The following is a 25,938-nucleotide window of genomic DNA, read 5'->3' as shown; positions in this document are numbered from 1 at the left end:
TTCTCTGTGCCACAGTTCCCTCATCTGTAAAATGGGGATTAAGACTGTGAGCCCCACGTGGGACAACCTGATTCCCCTATGTCTACCCCAGCGCTTAGAACAGTGCTCGGCACATAGTAAGCGCTTAACAAATACCAACATCATTATTATTATTATTATTATTATTATTACTCTGTTGCTTCCCCTATCAATTTATTTTACTGCTGACCTCTCCAAGTAGCTGTAAACTCCTTGAGGGCAGGGATTGTGTCTACCAACTCAATTGTACCGAATCATTGCTCCACACCCTGTAAGTGCTCAATAAAGCCATTGACTGATTTATCTGTGCTTTTGGAGAAGCTGAGACAGAATTGTTCTGGTTCAGAGAGAATTTAAGAAAAATCAACTGTGAATAAGACAAAAGTTCCTGAAAAATGTCATATTCCTGCAATAAGTTTTACCCAGTAGTGACAACTTACATACTTTTAGTTTGAATAACATAATTAGTCCCGTATTTGGATATGGGAATAATCACGTATGAAATTTAGATTATCACTGAAACATGGGAAATATGACTTTTATTGTTTTTCCCATCTGTTTTTAGTCTCAATTCCTTTGGTGTTAAAACCAAAATCAACATTTTCAGAAATATAAGATTTTTGTTTCCAGGACAGAAGGTAAAACAATATTACGAAGGTAAAAACAGTTTATGTAACTAATTGCACTAATATAATCAACCATATTACGAACGTAAAAACGATTTATGCAAGTATGTGCACTAATAAAATCAATCAATCAATAGTATTCATTAAGTACTTACTATGTGCACAGCACTCTACTAGGTGCTCGGAAGAATACAAGTGAACAGAGTTGGTAGATGCATTTTCTGTCCATAAGGAGCTCTGCCACTTGTCTGTTGTGTGATCTTGGGGAAGTCACTCCACTTCTCTGTGCCTCAGTTACCACATCTGGAAAATGAGGACTGAGACTGAGATCCCATTATGGCACAGCAACTGTGTCCAACAAATTTGCTTGTGTTCACTCCAGTGCTTAGTACAGTGTCTGGCACATAATAAGTGCTTAACAAATACCATAATTATTATTATTGCTTATATGAGAAGGTAGGCCTTATCTATAAGGTCTTAGATGCAGTGGTCATCTTTATGCAATTCTTAATGTAAGGTTGTCAAAAATTACCTCAGTTCTTAAATGTTCTTGCAGTTTTTTTAACCCAATAATGTAGAATATAATTCGACTTTGTCAAAGGAAAAGAGCAATCTCTGTATTTGTTTTTTAAAAAAAAATTTAAGTCTTTTTCTATACTTGCTCATTAGAAGTTCTGTAACTCCCTTGGTATGGATTCCACTCTCACAATTCAGCAAGTGCTACCTTTTTTATTGATGGACTTCTTCGGGGGAAATTATTTAGACTTCTTTGAAACCGGTGTGTGTGTGTGTGTTTCTTTTCATTCACAATGAACAGCCCTTAAGGGCTTAACATCTGAATAACAATTTGGGATTTTCAAACATTTTCCTGGGAAGAAGATTAATCAAAATCACATGGTTTAGGATCCTACAGAGTACCCATCTGCTTGTTTTACATTTTCCAGAAGAAATGAATTTTAATTTATCAAATAATCTATTTGAATTGTTAAACACCCCATACTAAGAAGAATATAGCATAGAATTAAGACCAGAATATTGATGCAGTTAAATGATGTTTAGAACCATTGTAGAAATTGTTACATTATTCCCTCTGAATTTATATAGATAGAAATTCCAAGCCCTAACAACAAAGAGGAGATAAAAGTAATTTTTCTCTGAGAATATTTAAGGTGAGAACCAAGAAAAGACCTTTTAGAAAGTTCAAAATCAGTTTGTGGGGTTGCAGCTTTTTGGATATTGTAGGGAGAGGGAGAGAGGGAAGTATTTGCAGCAGCATGGTCTAGTGAATAGAACACTGTCCTTGGAATCAGGAGGGTCTGGATTCTAATCCCAGTTCTGCCACTTTCCCGCTGTATAAACTTAGACAAGTCACTTCACTTCTATGTGCCTCATTTGCCTCATCTATAAAATGGGGATTAAGACTGAGAGTCCCATCTGTGACAAGGACTGCGTCCAACATGGTTAGCTTGTATCTTCCCCAACACTTAATACAGTGCCTGGCACATGGTAAGCATTTCACAAACACCATTAAAAAAGTGAAAATAGCTACTCAACCATAGCCAGACTAACCATGTTATTTTTGTTTAAATTAGGGACATAATCCAAAGATTTTCCACTTTTTCTCTTCCTCTTCAGCTATCCTGAGTGTTAGGGGCAGATATGGAAGTGTAGGGACAAAGGATCTGGAATCTATTTGGCAAGTCCCAGTTTAAGCTAGGCATTCATTTTTGCCATCATCGTCAATCAGTCAATGGTATTTATTGAGTGCTTACTGTGTGCAGAGCACTGACTAAGTGCTTGGGAACAACATTACAACAGAATTAGCAGACAATTGTGTATATTAAGAATGTACTGTGTTCCCATGAGACAGTCCCTGCTTTAAATAAGCTTAGTATTGAATGTGATCCAAGTTTATACATAAAAGCCAAATATCTAAAGGGAAGGAGAGTGTCTTCCATCCAGTCAGTGCAAATGAGTTGATCAGTTTATTCAAAGGGAGTCCTCATTCTGGAATATTTGTATAGTTTTCAGAGAATTCTTGAGAACAATTTACAAAATTCCAGCATGAGCTCAATAAAATACAGCATAAAGTCAGCCTAAAATAATTACTTGTAAAATTTAATAGCTAAAATGTATGTGGATGGCACTGATGAAACTGGCTGTAGAAGTCAGAGAACACTGACACTACAATTGATTTAGAGAGCTGTGGTTTTGTATAGAGTTTGATGTAACATTGGAACCACACTGCGTCAATCTAGTAAATAATATTTGTGTATCTTTGATTTGATTGTCTATCAATCAAGTAGTGATATTTACTGAATGCTTATTGAGTGTAGAGTACTACACTGAGCACTTGAGAGGTAAACCAGTTCCTGAACCAAGCAAGTTTACAAACTAGGTGGAAAGACAGAAATTAATGTAAATAAATAAATCATAGATATGTACATAAGTGTTATGGGGCTGAAATTGAGGTGAATACCAGGTTCCCAAAGGGTACAGATCCAAAAGCACAGATGATGAAGAAAAGAGGTGGTGTCAAGGAAAGAGGACTTAATTGGGGAAGGCATCCTGAAGGCAATGTGACCTTAATAGATCTTTGAAGGTGGAAAGAATGAAGGTCTGGTGCAAATGGAGGGGGAGGAAGTAAGGCATTTTTGGTGGAGTGAAGAGGCTAGAAGCAGAGGGAGTGAAGCATTTTTGGTGAGTGAAGAATGAGGGGGCCAAGGAGATAATTGGAAAAGAGGAAGTGGGGGCTGTGGTTATAAGAATATATCAGTCCACCAATACAAAATCTCAATGATTAAGCTATTGTTATCTGAGCAATGCAAGATACCTGCAGAAAATTAGAATTATGTTATAAAAAACAAGGTGTAGCATTGATTTTTTAAGAACAATTATTTAGGTATAAGTATTTTAAAATTGACATATTTATAAATGTATGGCATTATTCTTCAGTGATGATGAATGTGGAAAATCCAAGGCCCAGAGCATTTTGACATATATCCATTGAGAGTAAAACTTCAATTTGATAAAATGTGAATCACTGGCTCTAGAATGCACACTGTTTTCACAGGTTAACACTCTCCTTGAACAACCTTAAAGCAGTCTGTTCTATCAGTGTATCAAGAAACATGGGCCAAAGAAGTTCTGCATGCTTTGCATATGTTTAATGACTTTGATAAGCCTTTGCCCATGTCTAAAATCATCAGTACTATATACACTCTGTCCTATTTCTGGCAGCTGGAATTCTCCTTCTATACTTTGATGCCAAGGGAAACTGATAAGCTGTTTTAAGTGATAGACTGCGGTGCCGGGTGTCATCTGTTACTGTCTTATGGTAAAACTTGAAAGGAATTTTCCTAAGACTGATGAAGAGCATTCCAAGCCTGTTGCAGTTTTGGATGTGTGGAATCAACCAATTGATAGTCTTTGTCGAGAGCTTACTGTGTGCAGAACACTGTATTAAGCTTTTGGGAGAGCAAAATACAACAGAGTTGGTAGACATGTTCCTTGCCCACAAGGAACTTCCACGCAAGAGGAGGAGACAGGTATTTATCTAAATAAATGAATAATAGGTACATAAGTGATGTGCTGCTGTGGGTGGGATGACGAGTGCAGTTTGGAGGGTGTCAAGAATTGGAGAAGAAGTGGAGACACTTGTGTAGACTACTCACTCAAGGAGTTGGGAGAGAAATGGTAGGAGAAAGATAACTGGAGGAAGTTTTGGGATCAGGGAAGGGATTTTTGGGGATGTGAATGCATGAGCATGTTCAAAAACAGTGGGAAAGAAGCTACTGGAGAGAGAACAGTTGAAGAAGCTCATCAGGGAGGTGATAAAAGATGACTCAGGTGTTTTGATGGGTTGGGTTTTGAGAGAAGGTGGAGATATCTTTAAGTGCTGTTGGGTAAAATGGGAGAGTAAAAACAAAGGCAGGAGGGAAGTAGGATTGGAGAGGAGAAGGGAGATTTTTGGGAGATCACATCTGATGGTTTCAGTGGAATGCTGCACTGGAAATTTATATCGGTTTGTTCGACACCTCTAAATGAGAACTAGTATTTAACAGAGAACTGTCTCAGAATGAAAAGTCCTATAGGGCAGTCATTATCGTCACTATGGTATTTTTTAATGCTAAACCGTGTATCTCACCACTGACCTCTTGCCCACATCCTGCTTTGTCCTGGAATGTCTTTCCCCTTTATATCTGACAAATAATTACTCTCCCCCTCTTCATGGCCATATTGAAGGCACATCTCATCCAAAAGATCTTCCCTGACTAAAGCCCTCTTTTCCCTTTCTTCCACTTCTTTCTGCATCACCCTGACTTGTTCCTTTTATTCATTCCACCTCCCATTCCCAGAATACTGATGTATATATCTGTAATTTATTTATATTAATGTCTATCTCCCCCCCCAGACTGTAAGCGCACTGTTGGCAAGGAATGTGTCCGTTATGCTGTTATATTTTACTCTCCCTAGCATTTAGTACAGAACTCTGAAAATAGTAAGTGCTCAAGAAATATGATTGATTGAAGTGCTTAGAACAGTACATTATACATAGTAAGCACTTAACAAATCAATCAGTAATAAAAAGTTAACAAGGTCAGACACAGTCCCTGTTCTATGTGAGGCTCCTGCTCTAGTATGTTTTTTAACTGTTTTCCACTCTCCAAGGCATTTAGCCCAGTGACTTGCACTCAATAAGGAGGATTCTTGTGTTGGGAGGCATGGATGCTCATAATAATAATGTTGGTATTTGTTAAGCGCTTACTATGTGCCGAGCACTGTTCTAAGCGCTGGGGTAGACACAGGGGAATCAGGTTGTCCCACTTGGGGCTCACAGTCTTAATCCCCATTTTACAGATGAGGTAACTGAGGCAGAGAGAAGTTAAGTGACTTGCCCAAAGTCACACAGCAGACAAGTGGCCGAGCCAGGATTCGAACCCATGAACTCTGACTCCAAAGCCCGTGCTCTTTCCACTGAGCCACGCTGCTCATGTTAGTTCTGAAACTTCAGGGCTTAGAAGCAGTAAGGAGGAATGAATTATTTTGGTCGTGGCTTAGACAATGCTTATCATAGTCTCACTTCCCTGCCAGCCAAATTCCTGCTGGAGCACAGGATGTAACGAGTGAGTAGAGAGGCAGGGGTACAGTCCATTGCAAAGTGAATGGGGAGGGTTTTTTTGTGCAGGGTCCATTTAAGGCTGAAATGATCCATAATATTAGACCAATACTCTGCCACAGTGTTATGACACAGGAGGCTGTAGACTTGATTGCTGATTGATCTTTGCTGTTGACATTTAGCCAGCTATTTTTTCAGGATTCCTGCTGGGTCTGTCCACTTCACAGATGGTCTTAGGGAATCATCTAATCAGAAACATTCACATTGATGACTTATTCCCCACAGGCATTCCCCTACTTATTTTATGGAATTTGTCAAGCTTTTACAATATGCAAGGCACTATACTAAGCACTGGGGTCTATAATCTAATCAGGTTGAACACAGACCCTGTCAGTCTTAATCCCCATTTTATGGATCAAGTAAGTGAGGCATTGAGAAGTGAAGTAACTTATCCAAGGTCACACAGCAGGCAAGTGGTGGAGCTAGGTTAAGAATGCAGACCCTCTTGATTTCAAGGCCCTTGCTCTATCCACTAGGCCCTGATGCTTCTATACTTGTAGAGCTGGGATAAACATTCAGGTCTTCTGATTCCCAGAGCCAAGCTCTTTACACAAGAGCAACCCCAAGATTATTTGCACACAACAAATTTCACTGGTTGTGCTGACTGAATCCAACTAATAGTCAACATATGACTAAAATATAAAAGAAATTAGCTGTGGTCCATAGATCATAGGGATCATAGGAATCTTTATGCTGGAGCAGATTCAGTGTCTACCTGCCAAATCATGGCCTTAAAATTTAGAAGGAACTGAAATTTGAAAATCAAACTCTTCTGAAGAAGATTAATTCTTTATTCAGCATTATTTCAGAGTTGATATCAGTTTAAGGGAACTCAATTCTTCCTAAAGAATAAAGACAAATAGGAGAACTATTACTATTTATTCCATAAACATCAAGACACATTTCATAAATCACCAGTTGATATTCCTCAAATTGGGGGGATTAAAAAGAGAATACAGAATATATTTAATGGTTTCATAAGTCACTCTGATATTCTATAAGATCTGGATACCTAGGACACTTTCTTTTTCACAGAATATTTTAATCCCTGAATGAGAGTTAGTCTTGTGGGATATCATCAGGTGGGTTATAGAAATTGCATGAAAAAAATGTGTGGAATAAAAGGACTATTTATGTTGGCCAAAGGATGGACTAGACCACTGACTAGACCACACCTGTGTGTGTTTCTAAGGACTCCTGTTAGACATTTGGTTGTACTGGAACTAATTCCCTTAGTATGTGGAAAAGGATTAATATAATTTCCCTATAGTATTCATTGGCAGACCCATAGATTCAACCTTGAACAAAGCTGCAACCTTGACAATAATGATTCCCAGGTTTTTATCAAGCAATATTCAGAGAAGGCAGGTTTCTCTACTGCCTTTTATTTTTGTGGGTTTTTTTCTTTTTTCCATAAGTCATTCCAAGAATACCTTTGTGCTATAAAAGAAACCAGATATGGGGGTCTATTTCCAGCTAGTAATTTTCATTCATTCATTTATTCACTTTGCTTAATGACTGCTTGTTGTGTGCAGAAAACTGTAATAAGTGCTTGGGAGAGTACCAAATAGCAATAAACAAACACATTCCCTTCCCACAGTGAGCTATTTTCAGTATACAAAAAGTCCATCCATCTGTCCAGATAGATATGTATAATCTCTCATATCAGTCAACCACATTTATTGACCACTTACTGTGCATGGAACACTGTTCTAAGTGCTTGGGGGAATACAATATAACAGAGATGATAGATACATTCCCTGCCCACAAGTACTTACAGTCCAGAAGGGGAGACAAGTTTAAAAATAAATTATGGCTATGTACTTGAGTGCTGTGGGAATGAGTGGAGTGAATGAAGGTCACAAATCCTAAGTGCAAGGGTGACACATAAAGGAGAGGGAATAGGGGAAATGAAGGCATAATCTTGGAGGAGATGTGATCCTAATAAGGCTTTGAAGGTGGGTATGGTGATAGTCTGTTAGATATCAAGAGAGAGGGAATACTAGGCCAGAGGTGCTACATGCATGAAATCTCATTACTTTGAGATGACTTGTCAGCATAAGACAAGACAAGACAGGTATCTTTGATGCATACAACAAACAGCAACCTTGATTTTTCATTTCAGTGTTAGGTTTTTCAGTTTATGTGCTTTTTCTAATTCAAATAAAGGTTTCCCTTGCATTCGTAGCTTCTTATACTTGCACACTAGGAGGATATTACTTGAAGTTTTTATCCTTGGAAGATATATTTGATTTTCACCTTTAAATCTGTTTCAAGTGGGGGTTGCTTAATTCCTTATTATGTTTCAGTTTTAAAATTTACTAAGTGGTAACAGGAGAGAATATATGTTCTGGTCACTGGCATGCCCAGGAAAATTTGTCATTTCTATTGCTCATGTACAAAATCTTTCCCCTGGGACTTTGAAGTTTGGGAATCTATCTTTATTTTGAGGGTTCATAGACACTGAAAATGAATTCTAAGTATGAACAATTTTCCTATTAATTTTGGAGTTATGATAAGATGTACCTTCAATGCACAATTGAATCCCTTACTCTAATGTATTTTATCAAAGACTCCCTGCATGCAGTAAGTATATGATTACAGGTTGACCATCACTCAGGCAGATGATAGTCAAATTTAGATTGGTAAAGTACATAGCTTTGATATAGATAATTGCTGTATTAGCATATGCTCATTTCTTACCTTAGCAGTCATACATCCAAAATTTATACAATAAAAAGACACCTACTATACTAATTACATAGCTAATTATTGCATTCTGTTAATACTAAAATATATTTTTTTTCAAGCATCAGATAGGTGATTCCACTTGAAATTTTCTGTTTCCACGAAATCAGTGGTGGATGCTTTTTCTCTGCTGTACTCTTGGAGAATGATAAGCATATCCCCAACATAAACAAATCTGTAATGCACAGCATCTCCTGGGACGAAGTGACTACAGCTTCTTCATAACTGTAGAATAACCTTTAGATTTACTCTGTGATGTGTGCACTAAATTGGGTCTAAAATGTTTAAATGACTAAATAAGGAAAATAATAGTGCAGCCCTTAGGGTAAACAATACGCTCTTTCAAATCCCTTAAGCATACTCAAATGTGCCTTTGTCCTTCAGACTAATGGATTTGTAAATAATATGCATAGTTAAGCAAGTAAATGAATCATTCTTAAAATGCTAAATATTTGTTTATTTGAGTCTAAAGTTAGAACTGTAGAAGCCTTCTAAATTCCCTTTTTTGACCTTCCATTAACATACACACCTTGATAAACACAATACAAATCCATAAAAAATAGTCTTTAAAAGCACTTGCATTCAAGAAAATAGTATGCATCTGTTGCTCTTTTTTGGCTGCAACTGTTTCCTGAGAGCGATTTTTATATAGAATTTCTGGTTTATTCATGTGGCATTTTTTCCAGTTTATTCGAATGAATAATTTTGATCAATGGAAATCTGAACTTACTGAAAACCCTAATATCATTCTACAAGCATGGTAGTAAAATGAATCTTTAAAAGACTATCTAGTCATTCTTAATACCTTCTGGCAGGTCACAGAAATATGGAAATCATTCTTGCTTTTAAAGACTTTCAGAGAAAGAGATTCCAGAATTCCCCATGATATTTTCTTCCAGTGCTCTCTGTCCCCAGGTTCTTCTCTTTAACTCACTTCAACTTGTGTTAAGGGTATTTGTTAAGCCAAAAATTGTACTAAGTGCTGGGGTAGTTACAAGTTAATCAGGTTGGACACAGTCCATGTACTACATGGGGCTTGCAATCTTAATCCTCATTTTACATATGAGATACAAAGATGGTAAGAGATTTATACTTGCCAAAGGTCACACAACAGACAAGCGACTGATTTGAGATTAGAACCCTGCTCTTCCATATCCCAGAGAAGTGGTCTTTCCACTAGACAATGCTATTCCTCGGGCTTAAGTGTTTCAGAGCTGTAAGTGTGACGTCTGAATGCCCTCCTTTTAGATTAGCCACTTTTGGAAGTTGCATTCACTATTTCAGACTCCTATTTTTGGTTTAACTCAGATTGAATCAAGATGAGGATGAACTAGCTGGCTCCTCACCTGGCTTCTATTGAGTAAGCATTCCTTTTTCAGTCCTCAGGTGAAATTAAAAAAACTAGAAAATATCTGTCTACTAAAAGTGTAGATGGTTATTTTGTATTGTCTTCCTTTTGGTTCTTTGCTTTTCCTCGAGCGGTTATGGTTCATTTCTCTCTCTTTTTTCCTTCTTTTTACTCTTTTATATTTAATACCCCACAAGAAGAACTGCTCTCTGATCTTTTCTCTCATGTTCTATGAAGAAACTACCATCTATGTCCCTATGTCAGGGATCCTTTTCAAAATGTTGGACATGAATAGAGCCGGCCATTTGTAGATTCTAAGCTTCTTTATTTCAGCTCCTAGGACAATACTAATTCTTTTTTATATATATCAAATTTCAGATTCACATTCTTATTCCTGGGTAAAGAATGAGGCTAGGAATTGTAGTTTCTCTTTCTAGAGACTTCTATTCTTATTGTCCTCTCCTAGTCAGTGAAGCCTTAGAGTCTTAATTCCAGGTGGCAAGTCTGTAAAAGTCTGTGCGAAAAGAAACTGCTGTTGCTAGAGAGTTTTGGTTTCTGATACTTAAAAAAAAAAAAGATCTGGGTCAAAGTTCATTATTCAGATTTGTTCTTATCTGGTAAGAAACTTTTGACTGCACCTATGTGGGCTGTCTATAGGAATCGAGGAGGGAAACGTGACCAGAACAAGAACAGCTTGAGGTAGTTGATGAATAATAGAGAGATTCCACCATTAAAGTGTATGACTAAGGCAGAAGGAGACATATTAGGAACTTGGAAATAAAGAAAGATTTCTTCAAAAATAATGCACTTTTCTCACCCACTGGCAAATTCAGTACTTTTTAAAGTGTTGCAGATGTATCACCCATAGATTTTAAAATTAAGTTTCCTTAGGCTCATTTGGAATCTCTCCATAATCGTTTCTTACTACCACATTCCATCAGTAAAAAAAACACACTCAGAAGAAGTTTCTAGAAATTTTTTTCTTTTATGAAAATTACACACTATCCATTTTCTATGCTCACCATATATAAAGTCATTTTTCATGAAACATTGTTTCAAGTAACATTAAATCTTCAGTCATTCCTTATAATTCCAACAAATTCCAACAAAATAGCATGGAGAATAATCTGTATTTTCCCATCATAAAAAAACACATGACCTTTTTATTAGAGTAATGAGGAACCTACTTAAATTAGCTTTTTCAAGTCAAAATCAGTCTGTTAACATAGGAAAATGAGGAATATTTTAAAAAATTCAAGGGTTGAAAGGACTAAGGGAATTTCAACATGATTAATAAGAAGGAGAAAAGGCATTTTAGTTATTTAAGATTTAGATTAGGAATTGCTCCCCTTGGGACAGGAAATGTTTCTACCAACTGCAATGCAGTGTACTCTCTCAAGTGCTTAGTACAGTGATCAAATAAATATTGATTGATTGATTTGAGTTGAGTTTTAGCCTCACATTCCAGCTCCACCCTTAAACTATTTAACACCTCCCCATCTGTGGAATAGTAAGCATTCATTCATTCAGTCATATTTATTGAGCACTTACCATATGCAAAGCACTGTACTAAGAACTTGCACTCTACTAAACACTTACAGTATCTGATTCCTCTAAACGAGTCAAAGAATTATAGCATTTCTCAATTAATCAATCAATTATATTTATTGAGCACTCGCTGTGTGCAGAGCACTGTGCTATATAGCACTGTGCTATATACTTGGGAGAGTACAATATAACTGAGTTGATAGACCCATTTCCCTGCTCACAATGAGCACACAGCCTAGAGGGAGAGACAGACTAAACTTAAATTAACTTGTAGTTTTATATATGTATTATGGGGATATAAGTTCTATTTCTGTTTCTTCCTGTCTCATTCCTTTTCTACTTTCTATCATTATCTTTTCCATAGTGTATCTTCACTCTATTTATTATTTTCTATTCCTTCTCCTCTCAGACTCTCTCAATGCAATTGCTCTTCTCCTTGTAGTTTCTTTCTGTGTTTCATTTCTTTTTCTCTAACTGCCCCCTTCCCAATTTCCTCACTGATTAAACATTTCTTTTAACCAAATGGGCAACCTCTCCTCACCACTCTTCCAGGCTCCCTACCAACTTCCTCTTGGACTTCCTGCACCACACCTTCACTTCTCCCTCATTCCTGGTGATGGTGTCATCTGTGGAAACCCCAGCTTCTTTAGCTTTTTAAGGATCATGGATTATCACGGTTCTTGTGGGAGCATAATTTTAGCTTTAACCACCACCTTCTCACAGTTTCTCCTCTCTGGATGATTTGGCAACGCTGCTACTCTGGTTAATTTCCTCACATATTAAACAATCCCGAGTTAGCATATAAAAGTGCTAAACTTGAAATTTCAGTAAGCCATTATGGTCAGTTTAGCAGGCTTTGGTCTTTTTTTTTCTGTTGATATAGACCAGGAATGGCCAATTCTTGTGAATTAAACAGCCACAAAGCAAAAACACAGGGTGGTTAAGTAGAGATCAGTAGAGAGTGGCATCTTGAGGAGAAGAGTAGGTATTCCTGGGAGCTGACGGTGAATAGCAACAGCAAGCAAGAGATGGCCTAGACAAGGTCTGGGGTGGCCTACATTCTCATTCGTGGTCTGAATCCCAAGTGCTGGAGTAGTGGCAAATTACAATCCGCTATCAGGGGAGCCAGGTTATTTTTGCACTGGCTTGCCTGTTCTGCCTATTTTTGTTTCAGATCTTTCCAGTTTATTTTCACTCCTGATTGAGCCACTGAGCACATACATTCAGCTATCCAGCAAGTGAAGGAGAAAGAGTTTGTGGCTTGCAAGTCCCAGGTTGGTCCCTCTTAATATAGAAGTAGTAGAGTTCATCTACTCGTCAAGCCATCAGTTACTCAAGCTTGGAAACCATTACTGTTTTACATGATAACTTTGTGTCACAATCCTTAGTTTGTGTGCATTGTGTGTATATCAATTAATCAGTGGTATTTACTCATACTGTATGCAGAGCAGTATACTAAGCACTTGGGAAAGTACAATGCAATCTGTAGACTTGACCCTGCCTAAAAGAAGGCAGATATTAAAATAGGTAAGGGATAGGGGAGTTAGTTGATGCTGAAGACTTAATACATTTGAATTGTTTTCATACAAATAGCCTTGTTGTTTATGATCTGCATGACCCTTAGTCTTTAGGTGACCACAAGTTAATGTCAGCAGTAATTCTAATTTGATTAATTACCTTATATTAAAAAGGAAGCATGATGTATAATTATGGTTCTAGAGCTTAGAACAATGCTTTGCACATAGTAAGGGCTTAACAAATGTCACCATTATTTTAGGGTGAAAGCCATTTTGCCTTTTCCAGCACAAAGTACTGTTTCTTATATTTTCCTTCCCCTTCCTCAATCAAATTTCAAATGTTTGTTAAAATATTTCAGCTTGAAAATGTCTGTCACACCTTCATAGGACAAAGCCCTTCAGCTAGTACAAGTAGGGATGATAGAGATATTACCTGCCCACAAGAGGAGATAGATGTTAATATAAATAAATAAATATGGATATGTATATGTGTTGTGGGGCTGTTGGAGGAGGAATAAAGCATACAAGGGCAATGCAAAAGGGATTGGGAGAAGAGGAAATGAGGACTTAGGAGCAGAAGGCCTCTTGGAGGAGATGTGATATTAATAAGGCCTTGAAAGTGGGCAGAGTGATTGTCAGATATTGGAGGAGGGAATTCCAGGCCAGAGGCAGGGCTTGAGGAAGGAGTCAGGGTCAAGATGGAAGAAAGTGGATACAATGAGTAGGTAGGCATTAGAGGAGCAGAATAAGTGGGCTGAGTTGTAGTAGGAACTCAGAGAGGTAAGGTAGGAGCGGGCAAGGTGATTGAGTACTTTAAAGATCATGGTAAGAAGTTTCTGTTGGATGATGAGGTGGAAGGGCAACCATTTTTAAGTGGAGTGGGAAGTGTGGACTGAACAGTTTTATAGAAAAACAACCTGGGCAGCAGAGTGATATATGAACTGCAGAGGGGAGAGACAGGAGGCAGAGAGTTCAGCAAAGAGGCTGATACAGTAATTGTTATGCTTTCTCTGTCCTACATGGGACTAACAGTCTGAACTGGAGGAAGAAGGATTTAATCTCCATTTTATAGATAAGTTTATTGAGGCCCAGAGAAGTTAAGTGACTTACACAAGGTCACATAGCAGACCTGTGGCAGAGCCAGGATTAAAACCAATATTCTCTGACTCCCAGGCCTGTGTTTTTTCCATGAGGCCACCTTGCTTTCTACACAGATCTCTGTCAAAAATAGACCTTTTAAGTGAAATAACTACCTGAAAACATACAGTTATCTAATGCAGACTTGCCCACAGTTTATCTCTCAGAACTCACTCTGCCTTCCCAAATTTTGACTGATTTATGTTCCTGTGAAAATATTATTTACTGTATTCTAAGTTTAGTTATTTCTCATGTTTCAGCTTAAAGGTCTGCTCACGTTCTACTTTGGGCCAAAAGTAATTTGAAAAAAATGTTCTGGAACTTCTAGTACTATCTCTTGTTGCAACAAAATTCTTTCATTACATACCATCTCTTTATTTGATGTTTCAAATATGTATAGTGCATAGTATGTGTGTGTTTGTGGTGCATTATATATTTATATATATAAGTATATACACATACAGATATAAATCATATCAAGCACTAATTGTGTGCAGAGCACCATAATTTGATCTGGGGAGAGTACAACTTAACAGAGTTGGTAGATACATTCCCTGCCCACAATAAGCTTACAGTCTAAAGCAGGATACATACATTTTTATAGAAAATAAATGAATTATGGATATGTATGTAAGTGCTCTGGGCCTCAGGGATGGGTGAATAAAATGTGAAAATTCAAATGCAAACGTGACCCAGAAGGGCGTGGGAGAAGAGAAAATGTGGACTTAGTCAAGGAGGCCTCCCGGAGGAGTTGTGTTTTTCATGATATATATATGTACATATGTGTGTGTGTATACTATTGAAACATCAAAAAAGGTATATGTCTATATTTGTATGTGCACTATGAAATGTCAAAGATAAAGATATGCTACTGAAGCATATTTTGTCCTGTGTATTCAACCACTAATGGTGAAATTTACCTATGTGTGAATTCGACATGTGTGGCTGAAAATGTCAATGTGATATCCACAATCACAGGCACATTTGGCACATTATAAAGGTTGTCCCTTGTGTTGTTGTGCTTAACATTTTTAGCATCTGATGCTGTTTTCTCTTTTGCCTTCTTATCTATTTCTCTTTCCATATGAAGCTCTTGCTCAGAAAGCCCTTCTTTTCTGATGGTAGTGTGCCACATAAGTCTATTCTTAGCATTTGACTCCCAGTTTTTAGCTGGGATGTAGCATTGACTAAGGCTTTGTTTTACTATTACCTTAAAATAATTCCATTTTTCTCCTTGTTTTGATTTCCCCATTTCAGTTCTCCTTACTGTCCTTCATATCCTTTTACTATCCTTATATCCTTCAGCCAATCATTTCCCTCACACATCTCCCCTAGAGAAATTAATTGTATTAAGATGAGCATACCTCCTAAGATTGGAGCTTGACTAGATCCCAGAACTTCACTGTTGGGGATCTTCTCTTGCAATTTAAATTTGTGTATGGCTTGTAAATAACATTGGTGAAACTGCTCAAGGAGCTGGCTGTAATGATTGGGTGTGGTCCTTGCTTCAGAGTATTAGAAAAGGACAGAAAACACTTCAGCTCTGTGGATAACTCCTGTCTCTCCCCACTCCAGTCCATACTTCAGCAGAATGTGTCTGCTGCCCTGATCATTTTTCTACAAAAGACACTCAGGAAATGTTTCCCCACTCCTCAAGAAACTCCAGTGGTTGTCCAACCACCTCCACAGCAAACAAAAACTCCTCACCATTGTGTTTAAAACTCTAATTCTCATTGCCCCATCCTACCTCACCTCGCTACTCGCCTTCTACAATCCAGCCCACATACATCACTCCTCTAATGCTAACCTTCTCATTGTACCTCGATCTTGCCCATCTCACCGCCTAACCCTTACCCACATCCTACCTTTGGCCTGGAACACCCTGCTTCCTTAAATCCGACAATTACTCTTCCCCCTTTCAAAGCCTTACTAGTAATAATGGTATTTGTTAAGCGCTTACTATGTGCATGGCACTGTACTAAACACTGGATTTACTAAGGGCAAATCTCCTCCAAGAGGCCTTTCCTGACTGAGCTCCGTTTTCCTCTTCTCTCACTCCTGAATGTGTCTGTTCATTGTTGTATTGTATACTGTACTCTGCATAACCTAAGTGCCTGACAAAAATGATTGAATGAATGAATGAATAAATGAATGGCTGGATCTTTTGGTCAGGAGACTGTTGCTTTGCTGCCACTACTCTTGACAGTTTCCTACAAGATAAGCTGACTATTTGATTCTGTTTTCTGTTTCCTTTCAGTAGTTTTGTTTCCATCAAAACTCTGTGGTAAAACTTTATTGCTCTATGGAATTGTTAATACCTACATTTGGTACTACAGTTGTCTCGCTGTTCAAATAATTTCTGAATTGTACCTTAAAGCTTTCTTCCTTGTGTTCTAGATCATTTTTATCTTACAGAAAAATAACATAGCGCCTAATGTTCCTTGTAGCCAAGTATATTTTTTCAGGGTATATCCATACTCTAATTATTTAAATAGAAACATACTGTGAGATTCCCTTACCATTAAACGATTGTGATTTAAGAATTAAAGAAACGTCAATTTCAAGGTCTTTCCTACAGTTACAGATAAGTATTTTGCGAGGTGTTAAATGCATGTCTTGAATTACACACATTAATGTAGCAAATGTTCACACTAAAATTTCATTGACTATGAAAAGGGCAAGCTTTCTGACTGCCCGTATTAACTCAAAATAATTCAATAATTTGGTCCTGTCATTTTTGTGTAAACTGAAAATAAATTCTTGCAGACACAGGAACCATATTTAACTTGGAGGAAAGAACACTCCCCCTTTTATTTTTAAATGGGTATTTTCTGTTCCTTTGCATCAGTACTTGGCTGTTCCTAAGTAGGTCTGTTTGATTACAAATCCGAAGAAAATTTTCTGAGTACAGTCATTTGCTTGCTCTAGGATTAGTACTCACTATAAGCATCATTCTGTTGGTGAAGGCTCACTTTATCAAAGATTCTATGTTAGCAAATATCACCAGGAAAGCATCCCAGAATGAATACTACACAAAATGGCATTCATAGCTAGGTTTGGCAGGAAGAGGGCATTTAAATTCCAGTTATGGTAGGTTAGGTGTTTGACAGATATTAGTTATTAAATGTTAGTTCTAAAATATCCATGTTTGACCTTACTCAAATATATACTAAAAAAATGAGTCAAATAATATATTTTTTATTCGTGGTTTTCCTCTTAAGAAAACCCTTTCCTGAATCCTTGATTCATAGGGAAATGAAATGATTACTCAGGTTCATCTCTCTTCTCAGCAAAAGATTCATTCATCAAACGGCTTCAAACAATGTATTTTACCTGATCATTTCAGGGATTTTGTTGAGTGTTCCTTAGAGCAAACTATGATTCCTTCTTTATTATCCTTATATGAGGTGTTTTGAAATAACAAAGTCATTGTGATAACTCAAAAGATTACAACTTTTATCCACTGATTTGACTGACAAAGGATATTCTCATTACTTCTTTCCATGCTGGACTGTCTTCTATTCTTGTCAGCCTCCCCAGGCCAGGTCACTCATAGCCTCTCACTCCACGGTTCTTGGCTCTCCTCCTCTTTCCTGGGTACCTTCAGGGAGTGTTAATTCAATAAAGTTAAGGTTAGGTCAGGTGCAGGATTTAAGTTAGGGCACTAGTGGTGAACATGTCAACTGCAGTGGGGGTAGTTGGGGCACAAGATGGCTGAGACCCCTGAATAATAATAATAATTATGCTATTTGTTAAGCACTTACTGTGAGCCAAGCATTGTTCTAAGTGCCAGGGTAGATACAAGATAATCAGGTTTGACACAGTCCCTGTCCCATACATGGTTCTTCCCCTATCCTAGCCCACAGCACTTAAGTACATATGTATCATTGTATTTATTTGTACTGATGTTTGTTTCAGTCATCTTGGCTATAAGCTCATTCTGGGCAGGGAATGTGACTATTTGTTGTTGTATTATACTCTTCCAAGCGCTTAATACAGTGCTCTGCACAGAGTAAGTGCTCAATAACCCAATTGAATGTATGAATGAGTGAACGAATGAATGAAAGGAAGAGTTACAGGCAGGGAAATCACTGAAGAGGTTTATTCTAATCTAATCATTATTTTGATATTTGTTAAATACTTATTATGTGTCAAGCACTGTTCTAAGTGCTGGGAAGATGATGCATATTTAAGCCAGGATGGTAGTCATTTGCATGGAAAGAATCGGAGCAATATCCTGGAGAAAGATCTGGTAGTATTTATCGGCAGACTGAATGTGAAAATTTAAAAAAAGTAATCTAAGATGACATCAACGTTATAAAGTTCTAGAAAAGGAAGATGGTGCTGTTCTCTATAGAGATGGAGAAGCAGCAAGGCATAGTGGAAAGGGTATGGACCTGGGAATTAGAGGAGCAGGGTTCTAAACCCCAGCTCTGCCAGTTGATTGTTGTTTGACCTTGGACAAGTCACTTAACTTCTCTGTGCATCAGTTCTCCTGTTCTCCCTTCTACTTAGACTGTGAGTCCCATGCAGGACAGGGACTGTGCCTATCCTAATTATCTTGTATCTACCCGAGCATTTAGAATACTGTTGGACACATAGTAAATGCTTAACAAATACCATAAAGAATTTAGGAAGGAATTTAGGAAGTGGAGTGGCTTTAGGTATTGAAGAGTTTAGTTTAAGACGTGTAGACATTCTCTTTCTTGACAAGGTTGATTCCCTAGTATTTCTCTGGTTTAAAACTCTCCCATTACATATTCTTTTCATTCAAAACACATAATCTAAATGGTCCCTAGACATATTCTATGATGTTAAATAATCAGGTTATGGAATATGCCAGCTGGAGTGAGATGAAATCTTTAATATTTTTATTGAAAATTTTCCCTCTTGTCTAATTGGTAATGAAAAATTCATTCAACTAATTATGCTGCCATCCTACTTTAATCAGCTACGAAAATAAGCTTCATCTAACTGATGCCTATAGATCTGCGAGAGGCTATGTCTGGACCAATCACACATTGGACAAAATGAAAATCAAGAATCTTGATCCAAAACAAATTATAGTTTACCTTTTGTTTATATCCTCTGCAAGTTGTAGTTCAAGGGCTCTGAAAAATCTAATACAGGCCAGGTGGCATTGTACTAGAATTGGTGTACTAAGTGCTTAAGAGATTACAATACATCAGAGTTGGCAGATGCTTTCCCTACCCACAACGAGCTTACAGTCTAAGATTACTGTTCATGAGGAAAGACAATACAGAAGATGCATGCTTTTTTTTTTTTTTAACATTTTGGGAAGAGGGAATTGTAGAACACATAAACTGCCAGAAGAACTTTACTGGATCATTTCCTACTTGAGTTTTAGAATCATTTAAGATGACTTTAAATGTTCACATATATTTTACTTAGGGAGTCAATTTTTGTGAATTTGGAGCAATTCGAGTTAACAAATCCACCCAATTTAGTAAACTACTGAGCCATGAAAGAACAGCAGTATGATAGATTCTTTTTCCCCAAGTTTTTATGGACAATGCATTTAATTTCATTTTTTTGATCTCTTAAATGCATCAGAATTGTACAAGAAAGTATTTAATAAGTTCAGAGGATATTTCACATTTCTTAGAAGGAAAAGAGAATATTTATCAGCACATTGTGTGCATTTAGTTAGTTTAAACAAAATGAAATGAGTCCCTACTTCCTCTTGTTAAGATCTAGTTTAATAAGTGTAAAATTATGACCCAAACAGCCACCCTCTGTTGTCGTAACTATATAAAAAAAAAGAATCACTAGTTTATTCATCTTGGTTAATGACACAAAAGGGTGAAACAAGTACCCAAACAATGAATAATAATGTAGGAGCTCAGACTGTAAAATCAATTCACCAGATCAGTAGAGCTGAGCTGCTTTACAATGCTCTCATTTCTGAATTCAGTAGATCTAACCTTATGAATTATATATTTATTGACCTAATTACATAAATATTGACTTTTGTATATGAATTTTTTTCAGCCTCAGTGTAATTGCAATGTCAATATTTGTTGTTCACCATAATGTTAAATTTAGACTTGTTGATTTTGATTGATTGTACCCTGTTATGAAATATTTTTGGAAGACAATATGCCCTATAAGGATGGTCATAAAAAGAAAACAAATGGTAACTCCATGATTATATTCCTGTGAAAGTTCATACTTAATGTGTGCACTGAGCTAGATATTAAGAAAAAAATGTATGGTATCCTTTGATTTTGTTGAATTATAGTCCAATGTTAGGAATTTTAGGAAACAATTTTAGGAAACTGAGGCACAGGACAGTTTATTGACTTGCTCAATGTCACCCAACAAGCAAGTGGCAGAGCTAGATTTACAACTCGGGTCTCCTTACTGCAGTTGAAGTGGTCTTTCTACTAGAACACAGTGATGAGAGTAATTTTCCAAGTTCTTTAGGAATTTTAACCTTTTCTTTGCTTTTAGATTAATTTTTAGGGGTTTCTATCTAGGGTACTGCTTTCTCTATGCACAGGGGAAATGCAATCTTATATACTCTTGAAAGAATTTACATCTGTCAGAAACCTGGAGGAGACTCCAAAATAGGATGGTTTGGGCATTCCTATATCAATATTTGCCCATTTATGTATCATGTGGCTAATACTGAAGAAAGCATGTCTCATCTTGAATATTCTCACTTTCCTATTTTCTTCAGCAGGGATGCCAGATGAGATGAACCTAAATGACATAAAGCGAATCCATCAAACAGACGGTGGCAGCAATTTGGACAAAACTGGATCAGGATGCACAGCAGTTGTTGCATATATAACATTTTCACTGATTGGTGTGGTAACATTACTTCTCAGTTTTTGGTAAAAGAACAGATAGTATGTCCTATTGCAGTCATTCTTCCCCTTACCCCTATAAACCTGTATAAGGGATCTGTTGAATGAAGAAGTTATGTCTGTCAGTGCAGTTTGTCACATTAACCTCCTACATGTCAACTCCAAATGATCTAAGAAGTGGTTGAGTATCTTCTTAGTAAGGCATATGTTGATTTTTTATATTTCTTTTTCTTTTTTGTCCAAATTTAACGTGCTGCATTTGTAGCTTATTCTACATGAATTAATTTTAAATAAGAATACCTGAACACTCCTAGTATGTTTTGGGGATTCAATGTTTTATATTTCTTTAATCCCTGCATGAGAAAACCTTGATTGATATAGGATGTAGAATTGGAAAAATAGTGAGTATCCTTCAGAGTGAACACTAAGACAGCAAAAATGAGAACACCATTAAATTTAACCAGAAACAATACATATTTTACAATATGTAAACTCCAACTAATGAACAGGCAACCTGGATTGAAGAATAACGTTTCACACAAAGTAGCAATTTTGTGGATTTTTTTGTCTCTAGTCCAGCCACTCACAATCTCACAATCTATTATTTTTGTTTGAGGTTTATTCTTATCCCCCATATCTAGAATTTTTCTAGGAGTAATGCCTGCCAGAACTCTCCTTATGCCTACTAGATTAATTTATGCCTACTAGATTAAGATATGCTGTATAGCATTCACATGTGGCATAATTTTGTAGTCTTACTAAACCTATTGATTTTTAGGTGACAATCTATATAGGAATAACAATCATTGACATTATGTTTTGAAAACCACCTGAAATCTTGTTTAAAATTTAAACTTTGCATGAACAGCTGGCTATCTAGGCTATTTCAGATGCTTGTGGATATCAAATGTGAAATGGGCAATACAGAATGCATGAAAAGTTAAAATTACTAGTTGTCCTATTCCAAAGGTGTTGAACCACAATCACTAATGTTCCAAATTGTGATGAAATGTTTCAGCTTTAACTGAGTTGGTGACCTCTACCATACTACCTGAAGCGGCTTCTAGACTGTGAGCCTCTTGTTGGGTAGGGATTGTCTCTGTTGCAGAATTGTACTTTCCAAGCCCTTAGTACAGTACTCTGCATACTCAATAAATACCAATGAATGAATGAAAGAGGGCAAGATAAGGCAGTCCCTATTCGAATGTGTCACATTCAGTTGGCATTCTCAATTAGTGTGAGCCCAATGCACAAACATCCTGACACAATGAGCCCAAGAACAAAATGAAATGAAGCAAGAGGCCAACAATATTTATTAGGCAAAAATGATTTATTACAGATAGTAACATGAAGGCAAAAATGGGTAGCCAGCCATATTATTTTCTGGATTTTTTGCTTACGAACTGTTAGCCCAGGTTGACACTAGAACTGGTAAGCCCAGGCTGGCATATAGGGCACACTGTGCTCAGACCTCAGATACTGCCAACATATTCTAGAACCCCAGTGTTCACACTAGATCTTCCCAGACTCCCACATCTGCTCCCGCAAACGCCCACTCACAATTCTTCCTTCTTAATATTCCTCAAACCAAACCGTAAACTCTCCTAAATCACCTTATCTTGAACTCCCGAACTCTTCATTAAATATATTCCTTTCCCTATCTGTCTACTTTTTCCCTCCCCATCCCTAGAATCCTGTCTTTCCTAGATGGATTGACTAACCAAATCAGCATTGCCTAATAGATAGAGCATGGACCTGGGAGTCAGAGGACCTGGTTCTAATCCCAGCTCTGCCACTTGTCTGCTGTGTGACCATGGATAAGTCACTTATCACCTCACTCCTCAGTTCCCTCAACTGTTAAATGGGAATTAAAACTATGATCCCCACGTGGAACAGGGACTGTGTTTTGATTGAATCTACTCCGGTGCCTAGAATAGTGCTTGACACCTAGTTAAGCACTTAACAACTGCCATCATTATAATTATAAACAATTACTCCCCACGTTCAAAGCACATCAACTCCAAGAAGCCTTCATCGATTAAGCTCTCATTTCTGCTTTTCCCATTCCCTTCTGTGTCTCCCTGATTTTCTTCCTTTATTCACCCTTCCTTAGATCTACAGAACCAATGTACATATCCATAATTTATTTATATTGATGCCTGTCTACCCCTCTGGACTGCAAGCTTATTGTGAGCAGGGAATATGTCTGTGCATTCTTGTATTCTCATTCAATCATTTGATTTTAGAAGCAACTGGTATAGTCATGAGCATATCTGGAAAACAGTTCCATTTACCTGGGTCCGTTATGATTTATCTAGGTTCCTGAAGATAGCTTTGTGATGGGGCCAGGATAGTGAAGTTGATAGGTGCACCATTTGGAGAGGTTTTTGTTTCTGTTAGTTTTTTTTTTAAGGAAAATAATTCACTGGGAAGGTCTTGGGATGACAGTACTGATTGAAGGATTTTTTATATAATGTTAAGGGACTGAATGGAGAAAATCAATTAATCAGTGGTATTTTTAAAATAGATATTTGTTAAGCATTTACTATGTGTCAAGCATTTTCTGAGTGCTGGAGTAGATACAAGTTTATCAGGTTAGACACAATACCTGTCCACACATGGGGCTCACAGTCTAAATAGGAGGGAAAACCGCTATTCATTTTACAGATGAGGAAACTGAGCACTTAACTGTGTGCAGAGTATTGTACTAAGTACGTGGGAGTTACAGTCTGTTGCAGGAGAAAGACACTGAAAGAAATTACAAGTAGGGGAAGCAGCTGACATGTCAGTGTTTTCCAGGTAAAGGAGATTGTGCTTGTACAGCTAGAGACAGTTTTGGAATCTTTACTGCTAGATCTGGTGCAGAGGGGAGGCCCTCCAGGGGCCAGAGCTGGCATGGTAACAGTCAGGGCTGTTGGACAAAGTGGGAAGAGTGAGGCCAAGCATGAAAATGTCATGCAAATTCAGAGTGGTAGTGAAATTGGGAGGTAATATAGTTCAGCAGTGCACTTTTATCTCAGTGATTTGTGCTGATGAACTACTGTTTTCACTTCATTGACTCTTACTGCTGATTCAAGCATGTTTCTACCAGTAGTCAGAATTTCCACAGAATACTGAGATAATTTTCACCTCTGTTAATTTTTGCCATGATCACTGTTTAACTCAAATCTTAACTGAGATCTTGGATTAATCTTGAACCATGACTTTCTTCTTCTTTTTTTGGTTTACCTCAAAAACATCTGATTTTATAACCTCTTAAAATTAAAAAAAATGTATTCCTTTAGGCAGGTGATCTAGTAGTGGTTGTTGCTACATCATCACTCCAGAGCAAAAGAATGAGGTCATAAATCAGGCCATACATAAATTTAAAGCTACAACCATAGAATTAAGATAATACTGGTAATGGTTACCACTTTTGCAAGAACATTTTTTAAATTATTAAAATTTCCAGAAATAAAATCCCTTTAAAGATCTTCCCCAGAAAATATGAATCCTAACAATATTGGGAACTATTTTTCCATTACATTCCCTTAGACTGTGAGCCCTCATGTTAGACAAGAATGAGTCCAAACTGATTATCTTGAATCTGCCCCAGCCCTTAATAAAATGTTTGGCACATAGTAAGTTCTTAATAAATGCCATAATTATTATTACTAATATAACCAGTATGCTGCCCCAGGATGAAGAAAAATAGGCAGTAGAATGTCATTTAGCCACATGATAATGTATTTTACTCCCAAGGCCTGCTGGGAGAGAACATATCAGTGGAAGTATATTCATACAGAAGAGTACAAACTAAGAACTGTTTTTTTTTAACAATCCTAACATTGTCTTAGATGTTTAGATGCTTTGAGAGTGTCTTGATTACTTTTTTATGTAAGATCTTCATTGAGCTCTAAATTTCTCTCAAGTGAATTCTTAAGTTGTGAGTGGTAGAGTTGCTCATAAATAGATTTCCTAGGATTTTCAGATGTTCACATTCCTTTAGATAGTAAATATAAGATTAAAGTTAAAATTGGTTAATTAAAGTTTTTATAAAGAAAAATTCCCAATTCTGTGTGTGGACAACACCTTGGATGGATTTATCAAGTTTTCAATTACTCATTTCTGTATTCTCCATTATTGTTAATTAAAAATATAGTTTAAACATCTCTTGGGATTGAAGCTTGGATATTTTGATTTGGTAATGGGTGCTTTTACACCGTACAGTGTGAGTAAAATGAATGGCTGAATATTTTCTCCCCTGGTCATACATTTTTAGCAATGGAGCACTTTTAAGACAATTGAAATGGTTATTCTCTGGAAGTGCTCTTTCCCACCAGCATCTTCAAGCCAGAAAAGAGGTACTGAGTGTGATTCTATATGTAGAAGGAAGAAGAGTTGTTACTGCCCAATTTTCTCTGCAATTCTTCTCTCTCATCAGGCAGGCTTAAAAACTCAACCACTGGCAGCTATGCAGCTGCTTCCAAAGTAATAGGTCTAGCTCTACATCAGATTGGAATAGAAACGCCCTTCAGGATCCAGTGTTCCTAGGCTCAATTCCTGGGGAATCAGAATTAATATCTTCCCCCCGTCCACATATTGATAGAACCCACAGTGACAGCCCTGTCAGGGTCAAGTTGGATTAACTCCAGACATTAAAAAAAATATATAGCAGATTTTGCTAGACCTAGAAAACTGCTTACTACTCAGAATTGTTCCCCAAAGAAAGCTGTTTTACCCTAAAATGTCTATCACTCTCCTGCTGAAATCAGCTGGAGCACAGCCAAATTCAGAGAGGGATTTAGCACAGAGCACTGTACAAAGCACTGGAAGTAAATACACAGATGGGGATTGAGCATGGTATCTGTCCTTGAAGGTAATCACAATCTAAATGGGAAAATGTGAAAGAAAAGTTCATATCCCTAAAAGATGCCATCTCAGGTGTCTGCAAGGTTAAGAATATGGAGCTTTATATCCCTAAAAGATGCCATCTCAGGTGTCT

At 37.2% G+C, this 25,938-nt stretch overlaps 1 protein-coding gene across 1 annotated transcript in view; it reads left to right on the top strand.

The window, feature by feature from the left end:
* Window positions 1-22,756, top strand: part of LOC100081187 (glypican-5) — a 700,670-nt gene extending 677,914 nt beyond the window's left edge. Inside the window, exon 6 of the mRNA XM_029072823.2 lies at window positions 20,828-22,756. Coding sequence (XP_028928656.2) covers window positions 20,828-20,985 — 158 coding nt within the window. The 3' untranslated portion in view covers window positions 20,986-22,756. The remainder of the gene's footprint in view (window positions 1-20,827) is intronic.
* The last annotated feature ends 3,182 nt before the right edge of the window (window positions 22,757-25,938 follow it).

Source organism: Ornithorhynchus anatinus, chromosome 10 (assembly GCF_004115215.2).
Source record: "Ornithorhynchus anatinus isolate Pmale09 chromosome 10, mOrnAna1.pri.v4, whole genome shotgun sequence".
In the NCBI taxonomy this organism is placed as follows: domain Eukaryota; kingdom Metazoa; phylum Chordata; class Mammalia; order Monotremata; family Ornithorhynchidae; genus Ornithorhynchus; species Ornithorhynchus anatinus.
Note: the sequence above shows the minus strand (reverse complement) of the source record. Positions and strands in the feature narration are given on the sequence as shown.